Source organism: Neodothiora populina (assembly GCF_041146345.1).
Source record: "Neodothiora populina strain CPC 39397 chromosome Unknown canker_contig_13, whole genome shotgun sequence".
Taxonomy (NCBI): domain Eukaryota; kingdom Fungi; phylum Ascomycota; class Dothideomycetes; order Dothideales; family Dothioraceae; genus Neodothiora; species Neodothiora populina.
This window is the reverse complement of record NW_027191402.1, coordinates 111,189-137,223: the sequence shown is the minus strand read 5'-3', so window position 1 is coordinate 137,223 and position 26,035 is coordinate 111,189. Positions and strand designations below refer to the sequence as shown.

The 26,035-nt window shown below is 52.3% G+C and overlaps 9 protein-coding genes across 10 annotated transcripts; 5 read left to right on the top strand and 4 right to left on the bottom strand.

Annotated features, from left to right (window-relative positions):
- Nucleotides 1-2,080: 2,080 nt before the first annotated feature.
- Nucleotides 2,081-3,304, bottom strand: AAFC00_001645 (uncharacterized protein; the record flags this gene model as incomplete). Its single annotated transcript, XM_069340855.1, has 1 exon — nucleotides 2,081-3,304. One exon carries the CDS (start codon nucleotides 3,302-3,304, stop codon nucleotides 2,081-2,083), a length of 1,224 nt encoding a protein of 407 aa, XP_069204373.1.
- Nucleotides 3,305-4,403: 1,099 nt separating this feature from the next.
- On the top strand, nucleotides 4,404-5,767 carry AAFC00_001644 (uncharacterized protein; the record flags this gene model as incomplete). Its single annotated transcript, XM_069340854.1, has 4 exons — nucleotides 4,404-4,462; nucleotides 4,559-4,832; nucleotides 4,889-5,379; nucleotides 5,428-5,767. 4 exons carry the CDS (start codon nucleotides 4,404-4,406, stop codon nucleotides 5,765-5,767), a joined length of 1,164 nt encoding a protein of 387 aa, XP_069204372.1.
- Nucleotides 5,768-5,794: 27 nt separating this feature from the next.
- Nucleotides 5,795-7,158, bottom strand: AAFC00_001643 (uncharacterized protein; the record flags this gene model as incomplete). Of its 2 annotated transcripts, none has more annotated exons than XM_069340853.1 (2): nucleotides 5,795-5,950; nucleotides 6,010-7,158. In XM_069340853.1, the coding sequence occupies 2 exons, from the start codon at nucleotides 7,156-7,158 to the stop codon at nucleotides 5,795-5,797; spliced, it is 1,305 nt and encodes a 434-aa protein (XP_069204370.1). The 2 variants fall into 2 exon arrangements, with proteins under 2 accessions (XP_069204370.1, XP_069204371.1); XM_069347947.1 differs by having other exon boundaries at nucleotides 6,010-7,125.
- Nucleotides 7,159-8,429: 1,271 nt separating this feature from the next.
- AAFC00_001642 (uncharacterized protein) lies at nucleotides 8,430-10,627 on the top strand (the record flags this gene model as incomplete). Its single annotated transcript, XM_069340851.1, has 2 exons — nucleotides 8,430-10,160; nucleotides 10,214-10,627. 2 exons carry the CDS (start codon nucleotides 8,430-8,432, stop codon nucleotides 10,625-10,627), a joined length of 2,145 nt encoding a protein of 714 aa, XP_069204369.1.
- Nucleotides 10,628-11,769: 1,142 nt separating this feature from the next.
- On the top strand, nucleotides 11,770-13,916 carry AAFC00_001641 (uncharacterized protein; the record flags this gene model as incomplete). The annotated part of the gene is made up of 4 exons (XM_069340850.1): nucleotides 11,770-11,792; nucleotides 11,877-12,087; nucleotides 12,154-12,839; nucleotides 12,914-13,916. 4 exons carry the CDS (start codon nucleotides 11,770-11,772, stop codon nucleotides 13,914-13,916), a joined length of 1,923 nt encoding a protein of 640 aa, XP_069204368.1.
- An 897-nt stretch (nucleotides 13,917-14,813) lies between these two features.
- On the bottom strand, nucleotides 14,814-16,426 carry AAFC00_001640 (uncharacterized protein; the record flags this gene model as incomplete). The annotated part of the gene is made up of 2 exons (XM_069340849.1): nucleotides 14,814-16,054; nucleotides 16,114-16,426. The coding sequence occupies 2 exons, from the start codon at nucleotides 16,424-16,426 to the stop codon at nucleotides 14,814-14,816; spliced, it is 1,554 nt and encodes a 517-aa protein (XP_069204367.1).
- A 436-nt stretch (nucleotides 16,427-16,862) lies between these two features.
- On the top strand, nucleotides 16,863-20,541 carry AAFC00_001639 (uncharacterized protein; the record flags this gene model as incomplete). Its single annotated transcript, XM_069340848.1, has 2 exons — nucleotides 16,863-20,315; nucleotides 20,371-20,541. The coding sequence occupies 2 exons, from the start codon at nucleotides 16,863-16,865 to the stop codon at nucleotides 20,539-20,541; spliced, it is 3,624 nt and encodes a 1,207-aa protein (XP_069204366.1).
- Nucleotides 20,542-21,426: 885 nt separating this feature from the next.
- On the top strand, nucleotides 21,427-23,148 carry AAFC00_001638 (uncharacterized protein; the record flags this gene model as incomplete). Its single annotated transcript, XM_069340847.1, has 4 exons — nucleotides 21,427-21,571; nucleotides 21,635-21,714; nucleotides 21,770-22,474; nucleotides 22,531-23,148. 4 exons carry the CDS (start codon nucleotides 21,427-21,429, stop codon nucleotides 23,146-23,148), a joined length of 1,548 nt encoding a protein of 515 aa, XP_069204365.1.
- Nucleotides 23,149-23,799: 651 nt separating this feature from the next.
- On the bottom strand, nucleotides 23,800-25,585 carry AAFC00_001637 (uncharacterized protein; the record flags this gene model as incomplete). The annotated part of the gene is made up of 2 exons (XM_069340846.1): nucleotides 23,800-23,926; nucleotides 23,991-25,585. 2 exons carry the CDS (start codon nucleotides 25,583-25,585, stop codon nucleotides 23,800-23,802), a joined length of 1,722 nt encoding a protein of 573 aa, XP_069204364.1.
- Between the last annotated feature and the right edge of the window lie 450 nt (nucleotides 25,586-26,035).

Below are 26,035 nucleotides of genomic sequence, written 5' to 3'. Positions count from 1 at the left end.
ACTTGCAACAGAATATCTGGGTATGAAGGTCTGCTCAAGTCGCTGCATCGATCAATGCGATGCCGACTTTTACTTTACCGACGGTGCAACAGTGGACAAGTTGCTGATACAACAACAAGACCATACAGCAGGACTTAATCTCCATAAGATAATCGCGCTTCAGCCAGAAGTGCCAGACAGTGAAAGAGAGGAGCATGGACTTACGGAGTTGGTCTATCCGATCGGTCCACGGACGTTCACCAAGGCTCTTCACAAAGCACTGAAAGCTGTGGATCGACATGAACTTCCTTCTCGAAGAGGGAGTGCAGCCCCACAGCAGACAGGGAACTCTGGTATTAATGCGAACGATCGACCATTAGAAAACGACAGCACGAGCCCAGGTAGCGCTCAATCAAGCAAGCATTTACTGCTTGTGGACGATAATCCTATCAACCTCAGGATTCTTGGCAGCTATTTGAAGAAGCTAGGCTGCACAGTAGCCACGGCTGTCAACGGACAGGACGCAGTGACACAATTCAAGACGTCGAACAGATCTTTCGATCTTGTCTTTATGGACATCTCCATGCCTGTCATGAATGGTTTCGAAGCGTCTCGGGTCATTCGGGACCTTGAACGACAAAGAGCGGTGCCTGGCGCACTCGCTACACGAATCATTGCGCTCACTGGATTAGGCTCTGCGGCTTCTCGAAAGGAGGCTGCTTCGAGCGGGATCGACGAGTTTCGTACCAAGCCGGTGCCCATGAAAGAAGTCAAGATCATCTTGAATTCGTTATGAAGGGTTACCAGACATGATTCGCAGATACGATGATACAGCACGAAATATCACGGCCGCCTGGAGGCTTGCGCCTACTGCCTGGATGACAGAAGGATGGAGGATGATGAACAATGAAAAGGAAACAGACGAAGACAAAGGCTACAAACTCGGCCCCCTGCCATGGACGTAAGACACTGAAGTAATTTAATTCACGACAATAGCGAGAACAAAATAGCAAAGAGAGAGAGAAGGGAAAGCGAGAGAGAGCTGGAAAAAAGAGCAAGCGAGCGAGCGAGAATTTGTTTGTATTCTAAATAGATACCCCCCTGCGCCTTGTATTTTCTGTCTTTGGTTTCATTCGATTATACATATATACTTGTTTATATCTTTCCTGTATTCACGAAGATCATGGCCTTGTAATGAATGTTTCAAGATGATTTGGATGAATGAATTGTGATGAATGCATGTAAGTTCAGAGAGACGACTGCTTCTGACTATGCGTTTACTGCCGCCGAGAGTGAAAGCAACAGGAAGATCCTGAGTTCCCTCTGAAATCTACTCGCTCGAAGCGACTTTCTTGCTTGCTTCCCTCGCCTGCCTTTCGTTTCCTTTCTCGCCATCCCCTTTCATTATTAGTCCTTGCCCTGGCACTTTTGACCGTAATGTAGCAGCCAACCCCTCCTTCTCCATCTAGTCAAATCTGTCATGGTCAAGTCTGTCACAGTCTTCGTGGATGTTTTTCCCTGTCTGCATCTTCCCTTCCAACGACCTTCTCCCCATGAATTGCGAGAACAGGGACGGCGGAGGCATATCATGCTCCACAAGTCAGAGTGTAAGAGTGCACCATCTAGCCCTGCTGCTTCATGCACCTCTCAAGAGAAACAAGAGCTGGACACAAAGGGTCTATTGCTTGCCATCCCGCGGTGCTTCTCCAGTGTGGTCCATGGAGGGCTGCCGAGCGAAGCAGCGCTGGAGAGTAATGGTCTGGGGACCGAACCCCCTGTCGTGTTGCGGTCTGTGAGGGTTATCGCTTCTTGTCCCTAGTTGGTTCTGAGCATGCCTGTTTTGCTTTGCTTCGTTGGGGTTTCCCCTAAAGCTTTTGACATGCTGATGGGCGGATTTGACTTATTTTGGCGCATGTATATGTGTAATCGAGCGGTAGAGGGGGGAAATGCTGGTCGGGAGGGTTGGGTGAGGCACTTGCGTCGTAGTTGTAGCTGATCCATGGGTGGGGAGAAGCTCGTCGTCACAGGAGTACAGGGCGCACTGTGTGACTGATCATGGGATGAAGAAAAACATGGTCTTTTCATGTCCACATGGACCATTTCACAGGTTCGACTTTTCGTCAGTCTTGTTCTTCTTCAGATGCGGAAACACATGAGCCAACGAAGCATGTGCCGACTCGAGAGACGACGACGAAGAGCTATATCTCATAGTGTTCGCGTCCGTCTCGCCATGCTCATCCACACCGTGGACTTCACGCTCGATTTTGTCCTGTAAATGCTCGGATCTGACTCTCGACTCGTGAGACTTGGAAAACGACAAGGTCTCGTCGATTTCGCGCGTCAGTTTCTCGACTTCGTCGGCGAGTCTCTCGTCCTTCGATTTCAGAGCTTCGAGTCGCGCGGCTTCTTTCCTTGCTTGCTTGACTTTCGTTCTTCCTGCTTCGTCGAGTCCGGCGTAGCCTGGATCCGTGCGCTCCCACAGCTCTTCTAGTTCGTCCTCCCACCCGAGTTCTTTGCATAGGGCGCGCACACCTTTGTCGCATTCGTCGAGAAGCAGTACATCGTCTGAGCGACCGCCGAGCCCACCGACTCGTTCCATATTAACCAGAAGTCTCGGAGTGCCCTCTCTGCAGGCCGAAGGCAGACTGGCAAAAGGCTGTACAGTCAGACTGGTGCCCATGACAATAGCCAAGTCTGCTTCAGCAGGGAGATCGATGTTGTCGTGGAAAGCTTGGGGTAATTGTTCTCCGAAAAAGACAATCTCGGGCTTGACGAGGCCGTCGCACTCGTGGCAGTGCGGGATCTTCTTCTCGTCTATGTGTTGCCTGATCTCATCTTCTGGGTAAGGAGCTTTGCACTCAATACAGCTTTGGCGTGCGAAACTGCCGTGTGCCTCTATCATCTTGTCGTCGGGTACTCCAGCCTCTCGCTCCAGACAATCGATGTTCTGGCTGAAGCATTTCAACAAAAGACCCTTCTCGTGAAGCAGACGGATGAACGAGTGAGTGACGGTGGGTCTGTAGCGACCAGGGTACAGCTCATGAGCAAGAGTATAAAAGGGCAAGGGATTCGTGCGAAAGTAAGAAATGTCGAAGACGGCCTCGGCATATGGAAGATTGAGACGGGCGAGATTGGCATAAAGTCCCGTTTTGGGAGATCGAAAGTCCGGGATACCCGCGCTGGTGGAGATTCCTGCACCCGTCATGACTACAATCTTCTTGACTTTTCCATTCTTGATGTGTTTGGCCAGTCCAGCCAGAGTCCTGCTCTCCAGAGTTTTGGTAGGTGTCCGTTCATCTATTGGGGCAGATGATTCTTGACCCATCCTTGCTGCTCTGTTTCTGTTTCTGTTTCTGTTTCTGTTCTTGTCTTTGCCAGTCTTTCCTCTTGGGGTGTTATTAGGTACGCCAGACTGGCGATGCTGCTTGTGTTTGCGACCTATGATGAAGATTGTCTTTAATGAATCATATATCTATTCTTCTGTCTCTCTACCATGTTTTTTCCTCTTTCGATGCCGCTCAACTGAGATGCGTGTGACAGATAATGAAAGCAACAGAGCAGCTTGCTCAAGCACTCAAGAGTACAGATATATGCCCTCCTCGTCGCCTGATCGCCTGTTTTTCCCACACAGCAGTAGAGATAATGAAAATCACCTTTCTACTTTATCTCTTCACTCCGTTACGGCAGGTTTTCGTCATGGCGCAAAGCGACGCACATGCAACACATGCTGATGCCCCGTGCACCGCCGCCGCGGGAAAGAACCCCGCCTTCTTTCCCGCTTCTTCTTCCCGTTCGTCTACGTTGTCTTGGGCTTGCCGCAGATGTACTGTAATTACCTTAGGTACCTGACTTTTGATTGGGATGTCATAGCACAGGAAGAGAAACTCTATGTTTGACAGAAGCCTACTGTGGCATCTAAACTGCGATGGTACACAATCTAAAGCTCTATAGGCGTTCGAAATCCCTGTTGCTCAGATATCAAGTGAACCTAGGTATCGCAATTACGGAGGATGTAATTAGTATCTGATATTAATGTACTTCGTGACCCTTGATATTTTTTGATCATGTATGACGCAACCCCCTCACATGCTTCGTACAGAGACCTGCTTTCGTCGCACACTCCACCGAGTAAAGCAAGTAGGAATATCGTGTGGGACAAGGGTTCGATCAAGGCATGATCATATGCTGCTCACCTGCTGTTTCATAGGTATCGCTAGTCTATCCAGTCTCCAGCCACACCTTTCGGATCTTCAAACTGCTAGAACTTGCGCGCCACGATCTGTGAAATAGGCTGTTGTTCTCTACTGTTATTCACAGGCTGCGTTATCATACTGTTTTGCGCCACGGACACCTCGACATCCGTCAAGTTGGAGGCTTATATCTGGGATTCATAGATAGTAACAAATAACATATAGCTTTTCGTCATGTCTGCTTCGGCCAGACAAGCTGGTAATACTGGTGGAGGATTTCTCAAATTCAACAGGTAAAACAAACCCCTCTTCTATCTTATATCAATGGCATTCTAGTAGCGACAGAATAATATTCATCGCCGCAGCAAGTGACTAACGAAAACAACTAGCAAACCACCCCGGATATACCTCACGTCAGAAGACCCCGACTTCGACCCCTTCACGATCCAGCAATGGAAGTCCGAAGGCTTCGACGTGCAGTACCTGCCCTTTGACGGCGACCTCAAAGTATTCAAGAATCAACTCATGCACATCGGGGACGACCTCGAGATCGGAGAGCACTATGCGCTCATCGCCTACGAGTCCGCCGCCACTGCTGCGCTGGACGCTTGTATCAAACCGCATCATCACATGGTCGCTCTGATTGCTTATTATCCTACCACGGTTTGTCTCGTCCTATCGGTCAATTGTGGTAATGATGTTGACATTGACAAAAAAAGGTCCCGGCGCCAAAAGTCACTTTTCCTCAGCAGATGGAGTTGCTCATCCATCTGGCAGGAACACAGGGGTTTGGAAGCGCACACAGAAACTATATCTACCCGGACACAGAAGTTGGCTTCGCAGAGAGTGATTTGGACGAGTATGAACGTGTCTCGGCCAATCTGGCGTGGTCGCGGACACTGGCTACGATACGCAAAGCCTTTCGCATTGATGTCGATCTAGAGCCTCTATGGGATGAATACCTCGGTTCGGAGTTTGAAAGAAGAGACGCTGTTCGTGCCTTGTCGACCATGGTGGAAGAACCTTGCGTCAATCATGTGCCTACTTTGACAGGAGGTATCGGCCGCAAAGAGCTCTTTCGGTTCTATCAAGACCACTTTGTCAACCAGAACCCGCCTATGAAGATGAGGCTCATCAGTCGGACAATCGGCGTCGATCGAGTCGTGGATGAGATGGTCATATCTTTTCGTCATACCCAAAGAATGGATTGGTGAGTGAGGTGTTCCGAGTTTGATCCGCCGCCGCTGACAATCACCAGGATATTGCCAGATGTGCCACCCACCAACAAATTCGTGCAAGTAGCCATGGTGTGCGTCGCTGCGGTGAGGGGTGGCAAGCTTGATAAAGAGAGCCTGTACTGGGATCAAGCGAGCGTACTCGTGCAGATCGGCCTTCTAAACCCCAAGCTTGTGCCGGATAGCATGAAACAGAAAGGGTTGAAGCGCCTTCCCGTGTACGGAGTCGAGAGTGCGCAAAAGGTACTGAACGAGCAAAGTCTTGCAAGCAACCAGCTCATAACGAGCTGGAGGCAAGCGAGGACCCAACCAAGAAGGCAGATGAACGGCGGCAAGAGCAAGCGACCGGAGAGTCCTGACTAAGGCATTCGTGTTCATCAGAAACATGACTCATCCGATGAACTTGCAGGTCGGCATGCGATAGTTATCGAGCGCCCAGTACTTCCTACGCACACCCTCCCATTCGCCCTTCTCCTCGAGGTCTGGGATTCGGATGTCCTTCCATTCCGAGTCAAGACCAGCCTCGAAGAGGTCCATTTCAACGACCTGAGCCCACATTTAGCTTCTTTATAATTATGTAGAGGATGTGCAGGGATAGAACTTACTCTGCTGTAGACGTCATAGCACACTTGTCTATCAGCTCCCAGTCCATTGAAGAAGCCGAAGCGACCTTCGGGGTCTAAAAGACCAATGACATATTCGGCGAAGAACTCCTTGAGCGCCTTGTAGTCCTCGGCGAATGTGTCAAAGTAGATTGCGTCAAAGACTTCGTTCTGTTCGACAAGTCTAGGCACGACGTCTTGCCATCTGCCTTCATGGACGGTGACACCAGGTTTCTCGTGCCACCCGTCCTCCCGCATGCGTTGGAGGACGTCGGGATGAGCTTCGATGATGTGGTGTACAACAGGCTTCTTGGTCTGGAAGATACCATCGATGATGGCCATACCGTGGCCAACGTTCAGAACACGCAGGCCCTCCTGCGGGACGAGTTCGTCTACCGTCTGCTGCATAATGTCCGTCTCCCAGGACATCATCACACCGTTCTTGTCATCGTCGAGCAGGCGGTCACCCTTGAACGTGAGCTGCGAAGCAAGGTAGTCTTCGCTGTTGACATCAACCTTGGTCTCCTCGCCGTTTGCGTCGATCTGAATCAGCTCTGGAACGCTCATGGCAGCCGCGTCGACCAACCCAGGTGCCTCGTCCAGGCCTTCTGCCGGCTGCTCGATGATCTCGAATGCATCAGTCTCCTCTTCCTCGTCCTCATCGTCATCGTCACCACCGCCCATGAGCAGTTCGAACTCGTCCATCCTGCCGAGTAGGAGCTCAGCGCGGACTCCAGCTTCGACCAGAGCTTCATAGACCTTTTTCAAGCCCAGACGATGAGCCAAACATCCAGGAGTCTCGTTGTTGTCATCCAGATCGTTCCAGATGGCGCCGTTCTCCATCAAGAACTTGACGGTCTTGAGAGCGTCTTCCTCCTCCAAGGCTGCGGTGCTCAGTGTGGCAGCCTCGTCGACGTTCATCTCTTTCTGGTCCTCTGCAGTCTCTTCGTCTGGCTCGCAGGCTCCAATGGCGGCGTGCAGCGGTGTGCTGCCAGTCTCTGGGTCCTGAACATTTGCTGAGCCATTGGGTTGGCGGAAGAGCTGACGCAGGGTTTCAATGTCGTGGTTGGAAGCGGCCAGGAGAATCTCATCGATGGTGGTGTCGGTGTCGACCTGCATGGAGGTGTCTTGGTCTGTCATGAGGCCAGGCATTGCAGCGATGACAGGTACTGAAGTTGTACTTGAGATCAAACAACGACAGCTTGATCTTTGATTCGAAATATCGAGGAAAAGTACACCAAAAAAAGAGTATGACATGGAAAAAGCTGGAGAAAGACGGGAGCTTTAACCTTTCTGGAAGCTTGAACTCCACTCTTTCCAGATTCATTTTCTGGTCTTTTCGTGCTTGCCAGTTACAGTTGCAAAGCTTCAGAGCCACACAGTGGACCCTTGGATTGCCGCTGAATTTACCTTGCTGCGGCTCTGCACGGGAAGACTGCGAGACAGGGTCTGAAGCATGTGTGCAGCTTGACAACAACTTCTATTGTCCTGTGAGAGATGGATTCCTAGCATCAAGGGCGGGCTGTACTTTGTATCATCTTAGACAGAAGACAGGGAAAGAGATGTGGCAGCATCTATGTCATAGCTGCCCACTCTCACACGGGGCTCGAGCCAAGCCGGATAAGGAGGAGCTTAGGTTCCTGGTAGGCGTACGAGGAGTACTTGTCGTAAGTAACATGGATTGCGGTCCGCATATGCCAGATTCCGTAGCACTGGACAAGGGAGAAGCCATCTGGTTATCTAAGGTAGGTATGCCATACCCTTGTGCATGGTGCATGGTGCATGAGGCTTTTCAGACTTCTCGGGATTTGATGTTCCTCTCTTTCATACCTGTATCTGTGTGCACACACATCTCACACATCTCACATCTCGATGGAATCCACACATGTAGGAGTTGATCAGGAGACGGATTCGATTTGCGGAGATAAGAAGCGGCTGAAGTGAGGCTCTGGGATGGATTCCAAGGGAAAAGACAACACTAAGGCAACGTCATACCCAGTCGTCGGCCACGTGTGAGAAGGAAAGGTAAGAGGGAAAAGAGGGAATATGACAGGTTGCAGATTGATTGATTCATCACATTTAAATTAATGTCTGCTGCAATCTCGACGGATATAGCTTACTGTTGTGGCTCGCAATATCCGCTTTGCAAAAGAAACGATACTCTGGGTTGGACGATATGAGTATCAGGGTTTATACACTACCTCCGTACAGCAATCCATCGCCGTTGCATTACTGAGTCAGACTCAAGCCATATACCTTAGGTAGTTCATCATCTATAACTAAACCAGCAGACGTCACAGCTACAACACAGCTCCCCACTCTCCGCTCTCCACTCTCACAGGGCACTCTCCACCTCGTACAGCACAAGCGGCCGCGAACCAATCCGTCGCCAAGCAGTCACAGAGTGCAGACTCAGACTTGACATGACGGAAGCCTCCTCCTCTCCTCATCGACCTCCCTTGGCCCAGAATGACACCTTTGATGCCCGGGAATTAGTCGGAAGCATGTCGAGTGACGGAACAGCAGCACTCAGACCAGGCGACGATGACGATGACGATGCCCGCATCGACCATGCTCCTGTCGGAACCACCACCGTCTTCGCTGCTTCTTCCTCGTCCTCCCCCAACTCATCCTCGGAGTCAGCCCTGATATCGGAGGAAGACATCGAAGACTACGACAACCTCGAACTAGACCCAGACACCATCGTCCAAGGCAGCACCGGTGGGGAACTGGAACATTCAAGATCCATGTCCAAGAGCGAAGCCAATATCCCTCACCCGGACCTCTTGGCTGGCCCTGGTCATGCCCGCCGCAAATCAGAAACCCAAGCTCGTCCCCTCTCACCGGGCAGCAGACGCAAGAGCATTCAGATCAAGTTGGAAAAGACGAGCAAGAAGGGCAGATACATACTCACCGCAGACGACCCAGACCTCCGAGAAATTCTGAGAAAGGGACTTGAAAGAGAAGAGGCATCGCAGGACCCGTCGAAACGAAGCAGGACCATAAGAGATTACGTCTTCACCCGACAGTTCACCACTTTTGACCGACAGAATCCTCTAAGCTCCGAATCTCCCTTTCATGGCTTCTTCACCTTGTTCTGGTTGGCCATGGTCCTGGTCTTCCTCCGCGTCTCGGCATACAACTGGAAGCAATACGGCAACCCGCTCGGCGACCAAGCCATCATGAAGCTCATGTTCAGCCACGATGTCATGGTATTAGGACTCACCGATGGCGCAATGTGTCTGAGCACCGCCTTCTGTCTGTTGCTGCAACGAGCTGTACTCAAGGGATACCTGAGTTGGACGCGCTCAGGGTGGATCATACAAAACATCTGGCAGACCTTTTATCTTGGTGCCGCCATAAGTTGGACCATGTATCGCGAATGGCCGTGGACGCACACCGTCTTCATCGTACTTCACTGTCTGGTCTTCCTTATGAAGCAGCACAGCTTCGCCTTCTACAATGGCTACCTCTCCAGCGTTTACAAGAGAAAGACCATGCTGAAGAGCAAGCTCAGCAAACTTCGGGACATGCGCACCATGGAGACCGCACCCAACAGTCCAGAGTCATTCAGGCCACAGTCCGCCCGTTCCACCGCTCTAGACCTCCCCAATCTCCCAGGTGGCATCGGGATGAAAGGCCACAGACCGTCGATGGGACCGCGAACTTCAACCAACCTCGGCAACGAGGTCTCTGATGTTGCAAGCATCTCGTCGGCCATGGAGTCCGGAACCCCTCTGGATCACGACCAGATGCAGGCATTTGAGCGCATCATCCTAGATGAGATCGAAGGGCTTGACAAGGAGCTACAAGGCAAGGCTGCGTCCAAAGAGAACAGTTACCCCAACAATCTGAGGTGGGGCAATTTGGCTGATTACATTTGCCTGCCGACTCTGGTGTACGAACTAGAGTACCCCCGACAGGACAAGATCAAATGGGCCTATGTTGCAGAGAAGACGGTCGCCACATTCGGCGTGCTCGGTGTCATGCAGGTCATCTCGCAGGCGTACATTTACCCTCCAGTCGCAGAGACGGTACGCATGAAGGAGGCAGGTGTGTCGCTGCAAGAGCGATGGGAACAGATGCCGTGGACCATCAGCGACCTCACGTTTCCACTGTTGCTGGAGCAACTGTTGACGTGGTATCTCATCTGGGTAAGTGACCAGGAACGATGCAATCGAAAAGAAATGCTGACTCTGAGCGACAGGAATGCGTCCTGAACGTACTCGCCGAACTCACACGCTTTGCCGACCGGGGTTTCTACGGTGACTGGTGGAACAGCACATCGTGGGACCAATATGCACGCGACTGGAACCGTCCGGTGCATAACTTCCTCCTGCGCCACGTCTACCACTCTTCCATCTCGACTTTCCACCTGTCCAAGTCGTCGGCGACATTTGTCACTTTCCTGCTGTCCGCTCTTGTGCACGAGCTGCTGATGGCATGCATGTTCCACAAAGTAAGGGGCTATCTCTTCACGATGCAGCTGCTCCAGATGCCGCTCGTGAGTCTCAGCAGGACGAAGCTGCTCAAGGGCAGAGACTTGCTGGGCAACGTGATATTCTGGATCGGGCTGTTTGTGGGACCGAGTGTTTTGACGAGTTTTTACCTTCTCATCTAGATTCTCTTGTTCTTTTGCTCCTCATCGAGGCTCTGCGTTCTTCGCTTTCGCGCACTATAGATTTGACACGGCAAGATCGCAACAAGACTTGTTATTTTCAGCTACATGGGAATTTATATCCTGTCATCGAGTAGATATTCTCGATGACAATACTCGCACACAAAACCCCGTTAATTCCCCTCCTACTATATGATCAAGAAAGCTAAAAAGACGCTGCCTGAAGAGTGGTACGCGTAAACAAGAAGCCGACGTAAGCTTTCAAGGCTCCGACTTTCTTTCTGAGGTCAGGCCAGCCTACCTTATACGGGTGGAACAAAGCAGACAGCACATAAGAGACAATAATCAGGCATCACTGATAATACCAATGCAGTACGCATGTTCCGTCAGAAAACAATGGCAGATAGGCACGTTATACATGTCACGAAAGTCGAACAGTACCAGTAGATCCGGAGGCGAGCGGACTCGGCAAGGCAGAGGCGTGAGGCGAGGGAAAGTGAAAGAAAGAGATGACGAGTGAGAATGAGGCGCAGGAACCATAAGGTTCTGGTACCTTGTTGTGTTCTGCCGGAATTGGAGCCACAGGATAGAAAACCAGCATGATTGCACAGCAATTCAGTAATCGACATGTAGGTACCTAACCTTCAGTGAGCACAAAGGCGACAGCAAAGTACCTGGAGCAGGTGGCCTTCGGTTTTGCCAAGAGCAATCAGGTCGCGTTCACGCTCGAGAAAACGTCATTTGGAGGGGAGTGAGGGGACGCAACAGCAGAGCGAATGGGAAGCTCGGGGCAGCGCGGGCTGCGGATTGCGGGCGCGGGCGAGAGAGTGTGAGATGAGGGAAAGGGCAGCAACAGGTAACATTACATTTAGGTTGACAGGATCCCTGACTGTCTAGCAAGCAGGCAATCATATACAGTCGAAATCTTTCGCATTCTTGTCGCTACTGCTCAATCTACTCCAAATCTTGATTTCCACGGTTTCAGGAAGAAACACGCGCGTGTTGATAGACGACTGCTCCTGCCCTGTTCGCTCGGGCACTTGCTGTATCTCACTGATCTGCTCCTGCCTCCTCCCACGTATACTTCCCTCATACACAACACACCATCACCCACGTCTTGACAAGGCGATACAAAAGTCATCATCATGAATGTCTTGAAGCTACAAAAGTAAGTCGGGCATCTCGTGAAATTCATCGTCCGACAACTGTATCCATGTAGATAATGCGAATGGAATCACTGACCCACAAACAGAAAGTACCCGCAGTTTGCGCAAAACGAAATCTTCTCTCTGGCCGACGCTTTTCGCAAGTTGGATGTGGAAGACCGTGGATACCTAGATGAGGCGACCGTCCTCAAGGCCACGCAGTCATCCGAGGGAAAGCCTTATGATGTCGTGCGATCGGCGCTGAAGGAGGTCGAGCTGGACAGCTCCAGGCGCGTGGAATTGGACGATTATGTTGATGTATGTTCCGAACTGGATAACGAGCAGAACAAACCAAGGAAACATAGTGGCTGACACAACGACCAGCTCATCGCCAAAGTCCGTGGAGGCTCTCAGGCCGCCCAGGCCGCACCCACGGCGTCCATCCCTAAGCAGGCCACCGGAGCTGGTGGGGCCAAACACGTTTCCAGAGCGAGCCACGGCGGTGGTCAGATCCACGTCGGCGGTGCCACTTCCAGCTCTCAACACACCATCAACGAAGATGAGCGCACCGAGTTCACAAGACACATCAATGGTGTCCTCGCCGGCGACCCAGACATTGGCCACAAGCTCCCCTTCCCTCTTGACACCTTCGAGATGTTCGACGAGTGCAAGGACGGTCTCGTTCTCGCCAAGCTCATCAACGACAGTGTGCCGGACACCATTGACGAGCGTGTCATGAACAGGCCCGGCAAGAAGATCAAGACGCTCAACAACTTCCACAAAACCGAGAACAACAACATCGTCATTGAGTCCGCCAAGGGCATCGGCTGCTCTGTCGTGAACATTGGCAGTGGCGATATCATGGAGGGCAGGGAGCACTTGATCTTGGGTCTCATCTGGCAGGTCATCCGAAGAGGTCTGCTCGGCAAGATTGACATCAAGTTACATCCCGAGCTGTACAGATTGCTCGACGAAGATGAGACGCTCGAGCAATTCCTTCGTCTTCCCCCGGAGCAGATCTTGCTGCGCTGGTTCAACTACCACTTGAAGAATGCCAAGTGGCACAGAACGTGCGTTTCACTGCTTTTCTTTCCATTCTTTCCCTTTCAAGCGCTATAAGCTGACCTTCGTTTGCCCGATGCAGTGTCAGCAACTTCTCGAGCGACGTCAAGGATGGCGAAAACTACACTGTTCTTCTGAACCAGCTCAAGCCCGACATCTGCTCTCGCGCCCCTCTGCAGACCCACGACCTCCTCCAGCGCGCAGAGCAGGTCCTCACCAACGCCGACAAGCTCGACTGCCGCAAGTTCCTCACTCCCACTTCGCTCGTCGCCGGAAACCCCAAGCTGAACCTTGCTTTCGTCGCCAACTTGTTCAACACTCACCCGGGACTCGACCCCATCACCGAGGAAGAGAAGGCCGACATCGATGACTTCGACGCCGAGGGTGAGCGTGAGGCTCGTGTCTTCACTCTCTGGCTCAACAGTCTGGACGTCCAACCTACCGTTGTTTCCTTCTTCGATGATCTCCGCGATGGCACGATCCTTCTTCAAGCCTACGACAAGGTCATCCCAGGATCTGTCAACATGCGACACATCAACAAGCGTCCCGCCTCTGGCGCAGAACTCATGCGCTTCAAGGCGGTCGAAAACACAAACTACGCCGTCGAGCTAGGCAAACAGAACCGCTTCTCTCTGGTCGGTATTCAAGGCGCCGACATCACCGACGGCCAACGTACTTTGACTCTAGGTATGGTCTGGCAACTCATGCGCCGCGACATCATCAACACCCTGGGCAATCTGGCGCAGAAGATGGGCAAGCGCGAAATCACCGACAACGACATGGTCGCGTGGGCCAACTCGATGGTCCAAAAGGGAGGTCGCACTTCCTCGGTGCGCAGCTTCAAGGACTCGTCTCTGGGCAACGGCGTCTTCTTGCTGGATGTGCTGAACGGCATGAAGTCCAGCTACGTTGACTATGACCTCATCGGCGAGCCTTATGCCAACGCCAAGCTGGCCATTTCCATTGCGAGAAAGATGGGCGCCACCATCTGGCTGGTGCCCGAGGATATCTGCCAGGTCAGGAGCAGACTGATTGTCACTTTTATCGGCAGTCTGATGGCGACGGCGGAGAAACTCGGACTCTAAGAGACGTCTTTTCTCGCCTTTTTTTTCCTTTTCTTTTTCTTTGGGGAAAAAAGAGGGGGGATGAAAAAAATTGATCCGAAGAATTGAGATACCTTTGTTGTTTGAGAGTTGAAGAAAGAAGGTGGTTTAGAGCAGCAGCAGCAGTAGCAGAGAGTAGAGTGACGAAGTGAGAGACGAAGAGAGAGAGAGAGAGAGAGCGTCTGACCATTACCTTCTTATATAAAATATTATGTAAACCCGACAGCCGAAAAAAGGAACCACTTCATTACTTTTTCGATCTTCCATTTTCGTGCTTCATCTTCGTGGTTCATGCTTGATGACGATGAGGAGAAATCGACAGTGATGGTTATGGTGACCACGGCGATGACAACAGTAATAGCAGTGGCAACGGCGATGGTGATGGTGATGAAGGTAACAGCTATATGCTACGATACACTGTATACACTATGCAATTGCTCCATGCATAATGCAACCCGCAATTGCCAACGCCAATGTCGATACCAATACTACAGTACAGTATAACATACGTCTCAATGAGAGGAACCTGAGGCGTGCTATGCTATGCTATATCGCTCCAGTCTGCGCCCTGGCCTGCATGTTCTGTCGCTGTCGTGTCGTGTCGTGTTGAGGGCCATGATGTCCCTTGTCCCTGAGTCCCGTGCGCCTCTAATGATCCATCATTCCTTCGGTTGGTGTCGTCGTGTTTTGTTTTCCAATAGAATGTATATATGAATAAATCTTTCGATGGAATAGGAAAGATGAAAGAACTAATACCGTTACAATAGCATAAGGGGGAAAAAAGAAGAAGAAGAAGAAGGAGAAGATGGAGAAAGAAGGGTCTAAGCTTGTCTTGTGGTTGTTGATGTTGATGTTGATGTTGTTGTGATCGTGTTCATTTCATTCGTACATGTCTCCTTCTCCTCGTCTGTCTCTGCCCGTTGCGTCATGACTTGCGTGGCCCCCTTCTCCTTCTCTTCCGGTACTTCGGTCGTCATGGTCATGGCCGCCACCATCACCTGCAGGAGCAGTCTGCCGTCGAACTCCTCCTCGTCCGCCGGTCAAAAAGGGATGTGCGAGCGCTTCCTCAGCCGTGATTCTCTTGATCGGATCCAATTCGAGACAAAGCCCCATGAACTCGACTGCCAACAACTCTTCCTCGTCGAGTCCTTGTCCTTCCTTTTTGCTCCTGTTTGTGCACCACAGCAGAATCTTCTCCCAGCTGTGTCCGCCCTCGCCAATGGTCGGTATGTTCGTCTGAAGCACTTGGCCATGCAGCAGGGCGACTTCATTCATGCGGCGTTTGCCGAAGATGGTGCACAGCTCGATGAAGGCGTCGATGTCGTCTGCGGAGTGGAAAAAGGGAAATCTTCGACTCAGGAGGGTCAGCAGAATGATTCCGCATGACCAGATGTCGATGACACATGTCTGGGCAGTGCATTTGAGCAGGACTTCTGGCGCACGGAATCCTCTTGTGCCGGCGCGGTTGGCTCGTCGTGAGTGTCGCGTGTCGTCTTTTGGATATGTCGGTGCTGGGAGGGATTGTCCGTTCTCTCGGTATTGGAGACGTACGGAGTTGTAGACCGAATGTCGAACACGATGACTGCGTTCCTCGGGTGTGTATGAGCAATTGCAGGCGTGCCAATCCGTCCCTTCCCTCTCTGCTAGACCAAAATCGACTAGCACTCCTCGCTGTGTGGTCGGTGAATACAAGAAATTTGTAGGTTTGATGTCTCTGTGAATAATGTTGTGTTGATGGACTGCGGCAACTGCCGTCATGAGTGAATGGAAGTACGGTCGCATCTCAGTCACTGTCATTTCTCGAAAGTAATCCCTAAAGTCTCGATGTTGAAAGTATGGGAGGACGGCAATGACTTGATCTTGGTGACGAAATGCGGTGATCAATGGACATACATTTGGGGAGCCACGGAGGTCATGTAACAGCTCGAGTTCATTGAAGATACGCATTGGCGATGAGGTGACGTAGATTTTCTTGATGGCAACAAACCGTCCTTTCGAACGATGACTGTTGTGCTTGCCCGGTGGAGAGAACCAGGAGCCGTCCTTCTCATCCAGGTTCCAATCGTTGTCATAGCGGTCATAGAGGAGGTCCTCTGCTTTGTATACTGTCGAAAAAGTTCCTATTTGTTTTGCCAGTCAGTATTGATTGCAGCTAAGAGATACAACGGCTCGCTCGTACCCTCGCCAATTCGATTGATCAGGCGATATCGCTGTGTTATGTTCTTGAAAGACATTTCGAATTTCAACATGTCCTCTGCGACAGAGTCCTCGACCTCTTCTTCCTCACTGCTGTCATCGTGAGTGGCTCCGCTTTCTTCCAGAGGTCCACGGCTCTCGTCTATGGCTTCGGTCGTCTCATCCTCACTTCGACCATCGTATTCGACAGGGTCAAACGGTATGGCTACGGGGACAGCATGCGGCTCTCTGACAACCTTGGAAGTAGTCTTGATTCCAGCCAACTTGTTGTAGATGTCCTCAGCTGTAGACGCCATGATTTTTCTTTTCACTGCTTCTTCTCCTGCGTCTGTTCTTCTGGCTTTCACAAGTTCCGGTGCCAGGGGGTCACATCAAGTCATTAGCATTACAATTAGTATAATGAATTTCCCCAGAAATGTATTTTTAATCAAATCATAAATACATCATAACAGCACATGTTGTTGCTTTCTGCCCCTCGACGCGATCGCTGACCGGGGAGGCGCGACCGAGGCACGCTTGACCGAAAGTAGAAGTATCTAAACATGGACGATTCAATCCCGCGAAACACAAAGAAAGAGCGACAATAATCCACACCAAATCAGTCAACAACAACAACAACAACAACAACAACAACAACAACAGCACCTCCCTCTCTTTCGTCATCGCAACCAACAACCAACCGAGAGGCAATCCCTTCACGAATTGCGCTTCTGCGCCATCTAACAAAAAACCATGGAGGCGCCTGTTGATTTCGACATCAACGACGTCCTCAAGGCATACCAGAATGACCCATTCGCCATCTACACCCCCGAGGCCCACTCCGCTCTGGTCGACTGCGAACACGACCCCGAGTCGCTCACCAACTCACTCATCAACAATGTACTCAATCCAATCATCGATGCCGTCACCGAGTGCCCCGAGAGTATCGCTCGCGCCGCCCACCTCGACTCTCTCCAGTTCTTGCTGAAGCAATCCAGCGTCGTTCCACCCGCTGCACTAACCAAGGTCCTGGATCTCGTCGTTTCCGGTCTTTCGGCAGAAGCGGACACTATCCACAATGACCTCGAGGCAGAGGAGGAGTCCATCCAGCATCATAAGAAGTTGTTGGAGATATTTGCCTTTTTGCTGCAATGGGCCTTTTCCAGCACGGAAGCGCGGGCCTCGAGCGAGAAGTCTACAGCTCCCGCCTCCAAGGCCAAAGGCAAATCAAGCAAGAGCAAAAGCTCATCGTCAAAAGATGCCGCGTGGGATCCTACTCCCCAACTCCAGACTGCGCTCGACATCATGGCCAAGGTCATGAAACTGAAGTTGGCCAAGATTTTCGTCACCACCGCAGAGCGCGACACTTTTGTTGCTCTTTTCACTCGCCCGGTGTATCTGCTGCTAGAAGACGAAGCCCGAGTCAAGAACACTGCTTTGCGCATGCACTCGTTCAGAGTTCTATGTATCGCTGTCAAGCATCACGGTCATGCATACGGCGCCCAGACATCCATTGTCCAGAGCCTCTCCTACTTCGAACATCTTTCTGAACCAATGGCTGAATTTCTGAACATCTTGTCTGAACAATACGACTATCCACAACTGGCCGAAGAGGTCCTCCGTGAGCTGAGCAACAAAGAATTCAACAGTAATGATCTGAAGGGACCCAAGTCCGTCTCCACCTTCATCACTAAGCTATCGGAGCTGGCGCCGCGACAAGTCATCAAACAGGTCATGTTGCTTGCCAAACTTCTGGACAGCGAATCCTACACCCTGCGCTGCTCCATCATCGAGGTCTGCGGCAACTTGATTGCCATGTTGAGCAAACAGGAGGGGGAGGAGAGGAGCGAAACCCACAAAGGCCAGATGAACGCCTTCTTTGATGTCCTCGAAGAACGCTTCCTCGATGTCAACCCGTACTGCAGATGCAGGACCATTCAAGTATATGTGAAGCTGTGTGACCTCGAGGCAAAATACCCCAAACGCCGCCAGATCGCCGCACAGCTGGCAGCCAGAAGCCTCGAGGACAAGAGCAGCAACGTGCGACGAAACGCCATAAAACTTCTCGCAAAGCTTATCTCCACTCATCCTTTCGCAGTGCTCCACGGCGGCCAACTGGCCTTCTCGGAATGGAACGCTAGACTCGAAGCTTGTGATGCCGAGTTGAACGCTCTCAAGCCACCAGAGGGCGCAGGCCTTGGTGAACAGGAGCCGACAGTTGACGAAGATCTGCTCGACGATGCCACACAGGCGTCACCACAGGAGGAAAAGGCACCTCTGTCCGACGAACAGCGTCAAGCTGCTATCGAAAAAGCACAGCAGGAGGCGGCCACCACAGAGATGATCAACAAGCTGACGCTCACCCGTCGCTACTACATAGAGGCTCTCCGCTTCATCGAAGTCTTGCACGAGGCATCGCCACTGTCAATCCAACTTCTCGGCTCCAAGAACAAGTCAGAGGTCATCGAAGCCATGGACTTTTTTGTCATTGCAGACGCTTACCGTATCGAAACCGCCCGTTTGGGTATCCGTCGAATGCTTCGTCTGATCTGGACCAAAGGATACAGTGACGAAGGCAAAGGTGTCCAGACGCACTTGATCGAGTGCTACAAGGGCCTTTTCTTCGACGCACCGGACGGCTTCTCGGCCAACGACGCTGCTAACTACGTCGCTCGCAACATGATCAGTCTGACGTTCGGAGCCACATCCGCGGAACTCACCAGCTTGGAGCAGCTTCTGAGCACCATGATGCAAATGCGATTCGTGAATGAGCTCGTCATCCAGAAACTCTGGCAAGTGTACGGGGTGCAGCGCAAGGAAATCTCCAAGAACCAGCGTCGTGGTGCAATCATCGTGCTTGGTATGCTTGCTCTGGCCGACCCAGAGATTATCGTCAAGGAGATGGAGGTCTGTCTGCACATCGGTCTTGGTGCATACGGCCGCAGGGATCTCGGACTTGCAAGATACACCTGCATTGCACTGATGAGGATGAACGCCCAGAAGCCGACCAAGGGTGTTGCAGCGGTGCCGAAATCAACGAGACTGCCCAACGATCATGCAGTGCTACAGAAGCTCGCCGCCATGGCAGATGTCAAGTCATCGAGCAAGGAGTGGTACGGCCTCGTTGAGCAGGTCATTGGCGCTATCTACGCTCTCTCCAAGCACCCTGACGTACTCTGCTCGGAGATCCTACGCTACAAGACCAAGAAGGTCTTCGCCGCACAAGCAGCCCAACAGGAACCCGCAACGCAGATTCACGATGACGGCGACGGGGATATCGAGATGAGTGGTATGGATGACGAGGAAGAGGCGAAGCCCGTGCCCTCGGAAGCAGACAAGGAAAGCACAGAAGACTCCGGGCTCGTGTTATCGCAGTTGTTGTTCACAGTAGGCCACGTCGCCATCAAACAGATTGTGCATCTCGAATTGTGTGAGCAAGACTTCAAGCGACGGAAGGCGGCGAATGAGAAGACGACACCCCGGCCGTCACCACAGAAGAAGAGTGCAAAGGGCAAGAGCAAGGACGTCAAAGAAGAAGAACAAGATGAGCTCGATCTCATCACCGGCACCACCGAGGACGACTTCACGGAAGCGATTACCCACGTGCGTGAACGAGAACTACTTTATGGAAACCAGGCACTTCTGTCGAATTTCGGTCCTCTAGTCAGGGAGATTTGCATGAACAACACATCATATCCCAGCAAGGAGCTCCAAGCACAAGCAGCTCTGTGTCTGGCAAAGTTGATGTGTGTCAGCTCCGAGTACTGCGAGCAAAACCTTGGTCTCTTGATTACGATTATGGAGAGAAGCCCAGACGCCACGACGCGTAGCAACCTGGTCGTTGCACTGGGAGACATGGCCGTCTGCTTCAATCATCTCATCGACGAGAACACAGACTATCTGTATCGCAGGCTTTCGGACCCGTCACTGTCTGTCAAGCGCACTTGTCTGATGACATTGACCTTTTTGATTCTGGCAGGTCAAGTCAAGGTCAAGGGCCAGCTCGGCGAGATGGCCAAGTGTGTGGAGGACGAGGACGAGAAGGTGCGCGAGCTCAGCAGGATGTTTTTTGGGGAGTTGGCCACCAAGGACAATGCAATCTACAACCACTTCGTCGACATGTTCAGCTTGCTGTCGACGAACGAGGATCTGGAGGAGGACCAGTTCAAGAGAATCATCAAGTTCCTGGCAGGTTTCATCGAGAAGGTATGTTTCATGACGACGATGAACTATTTGAGTCGAAACTGACCTTCGTTACCAGGACAAGCACGCCAAACAGCTAGCCTCGAAACTCGCTGCAAGATTAGCGAGAGTGGGATCTGAGAGACAGTGGAACGATGTCGCATATGCTCTAGGACTGTTACAGCACAGAGACGAGGAGATTGCCAAGGTCATCAACGAGGGATATAAGATTGTGCAAGCTGCGGCTTGAGCCAGGTCGTCGTCAAGCTCTACTCTATATTGGGCGGAAGCGAACGGGTGTTTTGGGGGTAGTGTTTGGGTTGCAGGGCGAAACGGTGCCCTTGAGTCGATACCCTTTTTTGGGAATTTCATTGACAATTGATTGTTTGTTGCTGCATGCATATCTCCTGTACGTGCTTGTGTATAGCACATGCTCGAGCCATGTGATTCACTACTGCAGCATGTGAAGCAAGATGAATGTTGTTCAGAGAAAGGTACGAGAACCCCCGTGGCTAAGGTGGGAGGAGCCGGAGGTCTCGGCATTATCAACGAGAGATGCCGGGACGCAGAAGCAGAGCTGTGCTCCGTGAAGCTCTATGGAAGCGAGGTTCTGCTTACCCTTGACCCGCTGCCGGCGTCATTGCGTTTTCCGCGCCAAGACATTTGTTCCGATAAGCCAAGGAAGCTGTCAAGGCAGAGGGAAGTGCTTGAGAGAGACAAGAGTGAGACGAGGAGAGTGAAGCAGAAGCAGAAGCAGAAGCAGAAGCTGAAGCTGAAGCAGAAGTACAAGCAGAAGCTGAAGCAGAAGCACAAGCAGAAGCTGAAGCAGCCAGCCAGTAATGATGCAGCTGAATCACGGTAAGGTAGTTAACGTAGCTTTGCTCTGACGCTTCTTGATTTTGTGCACAGATTAGTGCAGATACTTTGTATTCTACCTCAGGTCTCTCTCTGCGTCTCTTAGTTACACTTTAACTCCATCTCTTGGTCTCTGTTTCTTCCTAAATCATCTCTATACCCGCCTTTTTCCCTTTCCATCCCCCCTCACCCCCCATCAAGCTCTACGCTTTTGCTTCGGCAATCCTTCTCCTTCTCTCAACCCTTTTTGATCTCTTCATCTGTCCATCTCTCGCCAGTCATGTTCAAGCACTCGGTGTTGCGCGCGGCATCGCGCCCTCTCCTCCGCCCTGCCAACCAGGCCAACAACACCTTCCGCGCCTCTCCCTCCACATTTTATCTCATTGACAGATTACAATCAAAACGTGGTTATGCCACCGAGACCGGTATGTTTCTTGCCGCCGCCGGAAAAGAAACACAAGAAAAGAAAGCTGACTGTTTTGCCGCAGAGGAAAAGGACCTTGTCATTGTCGGTGGTGGCGTTGCCGGATACGTTGCCGCCATCAAGGCCGGTCAGGAAGGCCTCAAGGTGCGCACACCTTTTCTTCTAATACACACAAACCCATATTCATACAAAACCTCAGGTCACCTGCATCGAGAAGCGCGGCTCCCTCGGAGGAACCTGCTTGAACGTCGGATGCATCCCCTCAAAGTCGCTCCTCAACAACTCACATATGTACCACTCCATCCTGCACGACACCAAGAACCGCGGTATCGAAGTCGGCGATGTCAAGCTCAACCTCGCCCAGATGATGAAGGCCAAGGAGACGTCCGTCTCCGGCCTCACCAAGGGTATCGAGTTCCTCTTCAAGAAGAACAACGTTGAGTACATCAAGGGCACCGGTGCCTTTGCCGACGAGCACACTGTCAAGGTCAACCTCATCGACGGCGGCGAGACCTCCGTCCGCGGAAAGAACATCCTCATCGCCACCGGTTCCGAGGCCACTCCCTTTCCCGGTCTGACCATTGACGAGAAGAAGGTCATCACCTCCACCGGTGCCATTGCCCTCCAGGAGGTGCCCAAGAAGATGGTCGTCATCGGCGGTGGCATCATCGGTCTCGAGATGGCTTCCGTCTGGTCGAGACTCGGCTCCGAGGTCACTGTTGTCGAGTTCCTCGGTCAGATCGGTGGTCCCGGTATGGATGCCGAGATCTCCAAGCAGACCCAGAAGCTGCTCAGCAAGCAGGGCATGAAGTTCAAGCTCAACACCAAGGTCACCGCCGGAGATGACAGCGGCGATGTCGTCAAGATCAACGTCGAGGCTGCCAAGGGTGGCAAGGAGGAAGTCGTACGCTTTTTGTCTTTGGTCTGTTTTATCGCTATTGTCGCTAATCCATCTTCCAGCTTGACGCCGATGTTGTTCTCGTCGCCATCGGTCGTCGCCCCTACACTGCCGGACTCGGTCTTGAGAACATCGGTCTCGAGACTGACAACCGCGGCCGCCTCATCATCGACCAGGAGTACCGCACCAAGATCCCCCACATCCGCGTCATCGGAGACTGCACTTTCGGACCCATGCTCGCCCACAAGGCCGAGGAGGAGGCCGTCGCTGTCATCGAGTACCTGACCAAGGGCTACGGTCACGTCAACTACGGCGCCATCCCCTCGGTCATGTACACCCACCCCGAGGTCGCCTGGGTCGGCCAGAACGAGGCCGAGCTCAAGGAGGCCGGCATCAAGTACAAGGTCGGCAGCTTCCCCTTCAGCGCCAACTCGCGCGCCAAGACCAACCTCGACTCCGACGGTATGGTCAAGTTCCTCGCCGACGAGGAGACGGATCGCATTCTGGGTATTCACATCATCGGTGCCAACGCCGGTGAGATGATCGCCGAGGGCGTGTTGGCGCTCGAGTACGGTGCCTCCACCGAGGATGTCGCCAGGACGTCGCACGCTCACCCCACGCTCGCCGAGGCGTTCAAGGAGGCTGCCATGGCCACCTCCGGCAAGGCTATCCACTATTAGAGTGTTTTACTTTTCTAGCGGGTGCTCCACTACTGAAGTGATTTGGTAGACGATGAGGAAGCAACATTTGTATATTATGTCTGAGTGTGTGTGGCGTGTGTCGTGAGAGCGAGAGAAGAAAGAGAGGAAAGAGGATGATTGTGAAGAAGGAAATAAAGCAATAGCATCAAAGGTCACAGAGGCTCTTGTTCAACGTACGGAAGCGTAGTTGATTCTCGAGACAAATGGAGACGTTTCGAGTCTAGTTCAAGTCGACTTTTCCTCTCCCGAGTCGAACATATTCAATCGCCAATGTGCTCTATTCCCTGTCCTTTTGTTATGTTTCGAGTCTGTCATTTCCTAAGATAGCCATGACAAGACGAGGCACGCCAGAGCCGAACAAGCGTCCTGTGTATGTCGTCGAGTGCTACGAAAGGCAAATACGGTGCATGATTCTCTTGAAGGACTTTGGGGTGGTTGTTGTGCTGTCCTGCGGAAATGGCTTTCGAGGTCAAAGTCTGTCTGTCTGTCTATGTAGCCTGGCGTACGAAAAACACGAATCTACCTTAGCTCACGCACTAACGAGACCATTTTTCTGTCGAGTGCGAGGAAATCTGCTGTGACAAGAGTGGAAAAAGACAAGAAGAAGAAAGAAAAGACCAAAAAAAAAAACTAAGGGGTGCAGCGGCCCATGTAACGCGGGTAGAGACAGCAGTCTCTCACCGTGTGTTGCTTGCACAGCCAGGCGAGGAAACGCTCGAGACCCAGACCGTAGCCGCCGTGGGGGGAGGAGCCGTATCTATTTTGCTGTCAGTTGCTGCTTTTTGGAGAAAGAAATGGAGAAAGGGAAAAAGAGGGCTTACTTTCTCTGGTCAATGTACCAGTAATAAGGCTTGGGGTCGATGCCCTCGCGCTCGTAGGCGGCCATCAGCTCCTCGTAGTCGAACATCCTCATGCTGCCTCCGACAATCTCTCCGACGCCGGGCATCAGACAATCGACCGACTCGGTGACGCGCTTGTCTTCGGGGTCCTTTTGCATGTAGAAGGCCTTGATCTCGACGGGGAAGTGGGTCAGGAAAATAGGTCTGTTGATCATGTCCGTCATGCGCCGCTCGGCCGCCTCGGCGATGTCGTCGCCGAACGTGTGCGGGTGGCCGTCTTCGTTGGGGATCTCGTGCTCGATCAGCCAGTCGATGGCCTCGCTGTACTTGATGCGCATGAAGGGTCGCTGGGGAATCTGGAAGTCCGGGTTCATCTCCTTGATCAGCGCGGCGATCTTGGGGTCGGCCATTGTGAGTTCGAGCACGCGGCACATGACCTCCTCGAGGTGCACGAGCAGGTCGTCGAAAGTGATAAAGTCCAGCTCGGCTTCGACGTGCGTGTACTCGGACAAGTGACGGCGGGTCAGCGACTTCTCCGCGCGGAAGGACTTTTCGATACAGTAGACGTCGCCCATCGAGGGCAGACAGGTCTCGAGGTAGAGTTGAGACGACTGAGTCAGGAAGGCAGGCTCGCCGTAGTAGTCGAACTTGAAGAGAGTAGCACCGCCCTCGACCTGGGTCTGCACGAGAGCAGGAGGAGACACCTTGCGGCAGCGAACCTCCTTGTAGACCTGGTGAAAGGCAAACTCGACGGCGTCACGCACGAACATGACCGCCGAGGCCGTCTCACCACGCAGAGTCAGATGGCGGCGATCGAGCAGAGTCTGGGGATCGGCCTTGGCCTGGACCATGTTGGTGATGGCGTCCTCACCACCGGGCGCCTTTCCGTGAGGCAGAACTCTGAAGTAGTCGGCGTGCAACTCGCGGTTGTCAGGGGCATGAGCGCCTTCGGGGACCTCGCGCATCTCACCGACAATCTCCATGCTCGTCTCGCGCGTCAGAGTCAGCGTGTCGTACGTCTTGGCCAGGTCGCCGGTCAGGATGCACTGCATGAAGCCGTAGCCATCGCGCAGAGTGACGAAGACGACGCCCTTCTGGTTGCGGAACCGGTGCACGCGGCCAAAGACACGCACTCTGGTTCCCTTCTCTGCGTCCGTCTCGCCCGCCTTGCGCAGCTTCACGACGGCAGGGTCGATCTGGTCGAGCTTGATCTTTGTGGGAGTGGGCAGCGACTTGTCCTCGGTGATGGCAATCTTCTTGGCCTCGTCCAGCACCTTCTGTCTCTCGTCGTCCTCCTTCCTCTGGCGAACGGCCAGCTCTTGCTCCTTGGCAGCCTTTTTCTTCTGTGCGTCGGCGTAGTTGACGGCTTTCTTCAGCGCGGCCTTTGCTGCGGGCTTCCACTCGGCCGCCTCGTCTCCCTCCTCTTTCTTGCGCACCAGATACTGGGCGGAACCGGCGTGTTGAAGGTAGGCGTACTGCACTGACTTGTAGGGAGCTTGCTCGGAGCCAGTGGCAGAGGCAGAGTCCTGGCCGACCTCCTCGTCGATGTGGATGGTGGGTTTTGCCGAGTCTGCCATAGTGTCTGGCTGCTGCTGTGTTACAATGAAACACTGCAGTTGCAGGCAATTGGGGTAGTGGTGGGGGAAAAAGGAAGGAATAATGCGAAACAGTCATGATTCCATAATTCCAGACAATCACACGCCCGCATGTTTGTCCTGTTTGTTCTGTTTGTTCTGTTTGTCCTCTTTTACTGTCTCCGTATAGCCAATGCCAAGCATCTGCATCTCGCCCGCACGTGGCTCTTTCTGCCAATGCGGAAGACTTACAGCACATCTTCATCGTTATATCCATATTCATTGGAGGATGATCCACTATCAGAACTCACTATACTTGTAGGTTGGGCACCTTACGTTGTGCTGCAATAAAGTGATTGTGCAGTGCAGCTGCTGTCGGGCTAAGACTGCCTTGAGGCGATCCAACTCTGCGGTCAAGCCGTCAGTGTAAACAACTTCTTCCCTCTCTTCTCT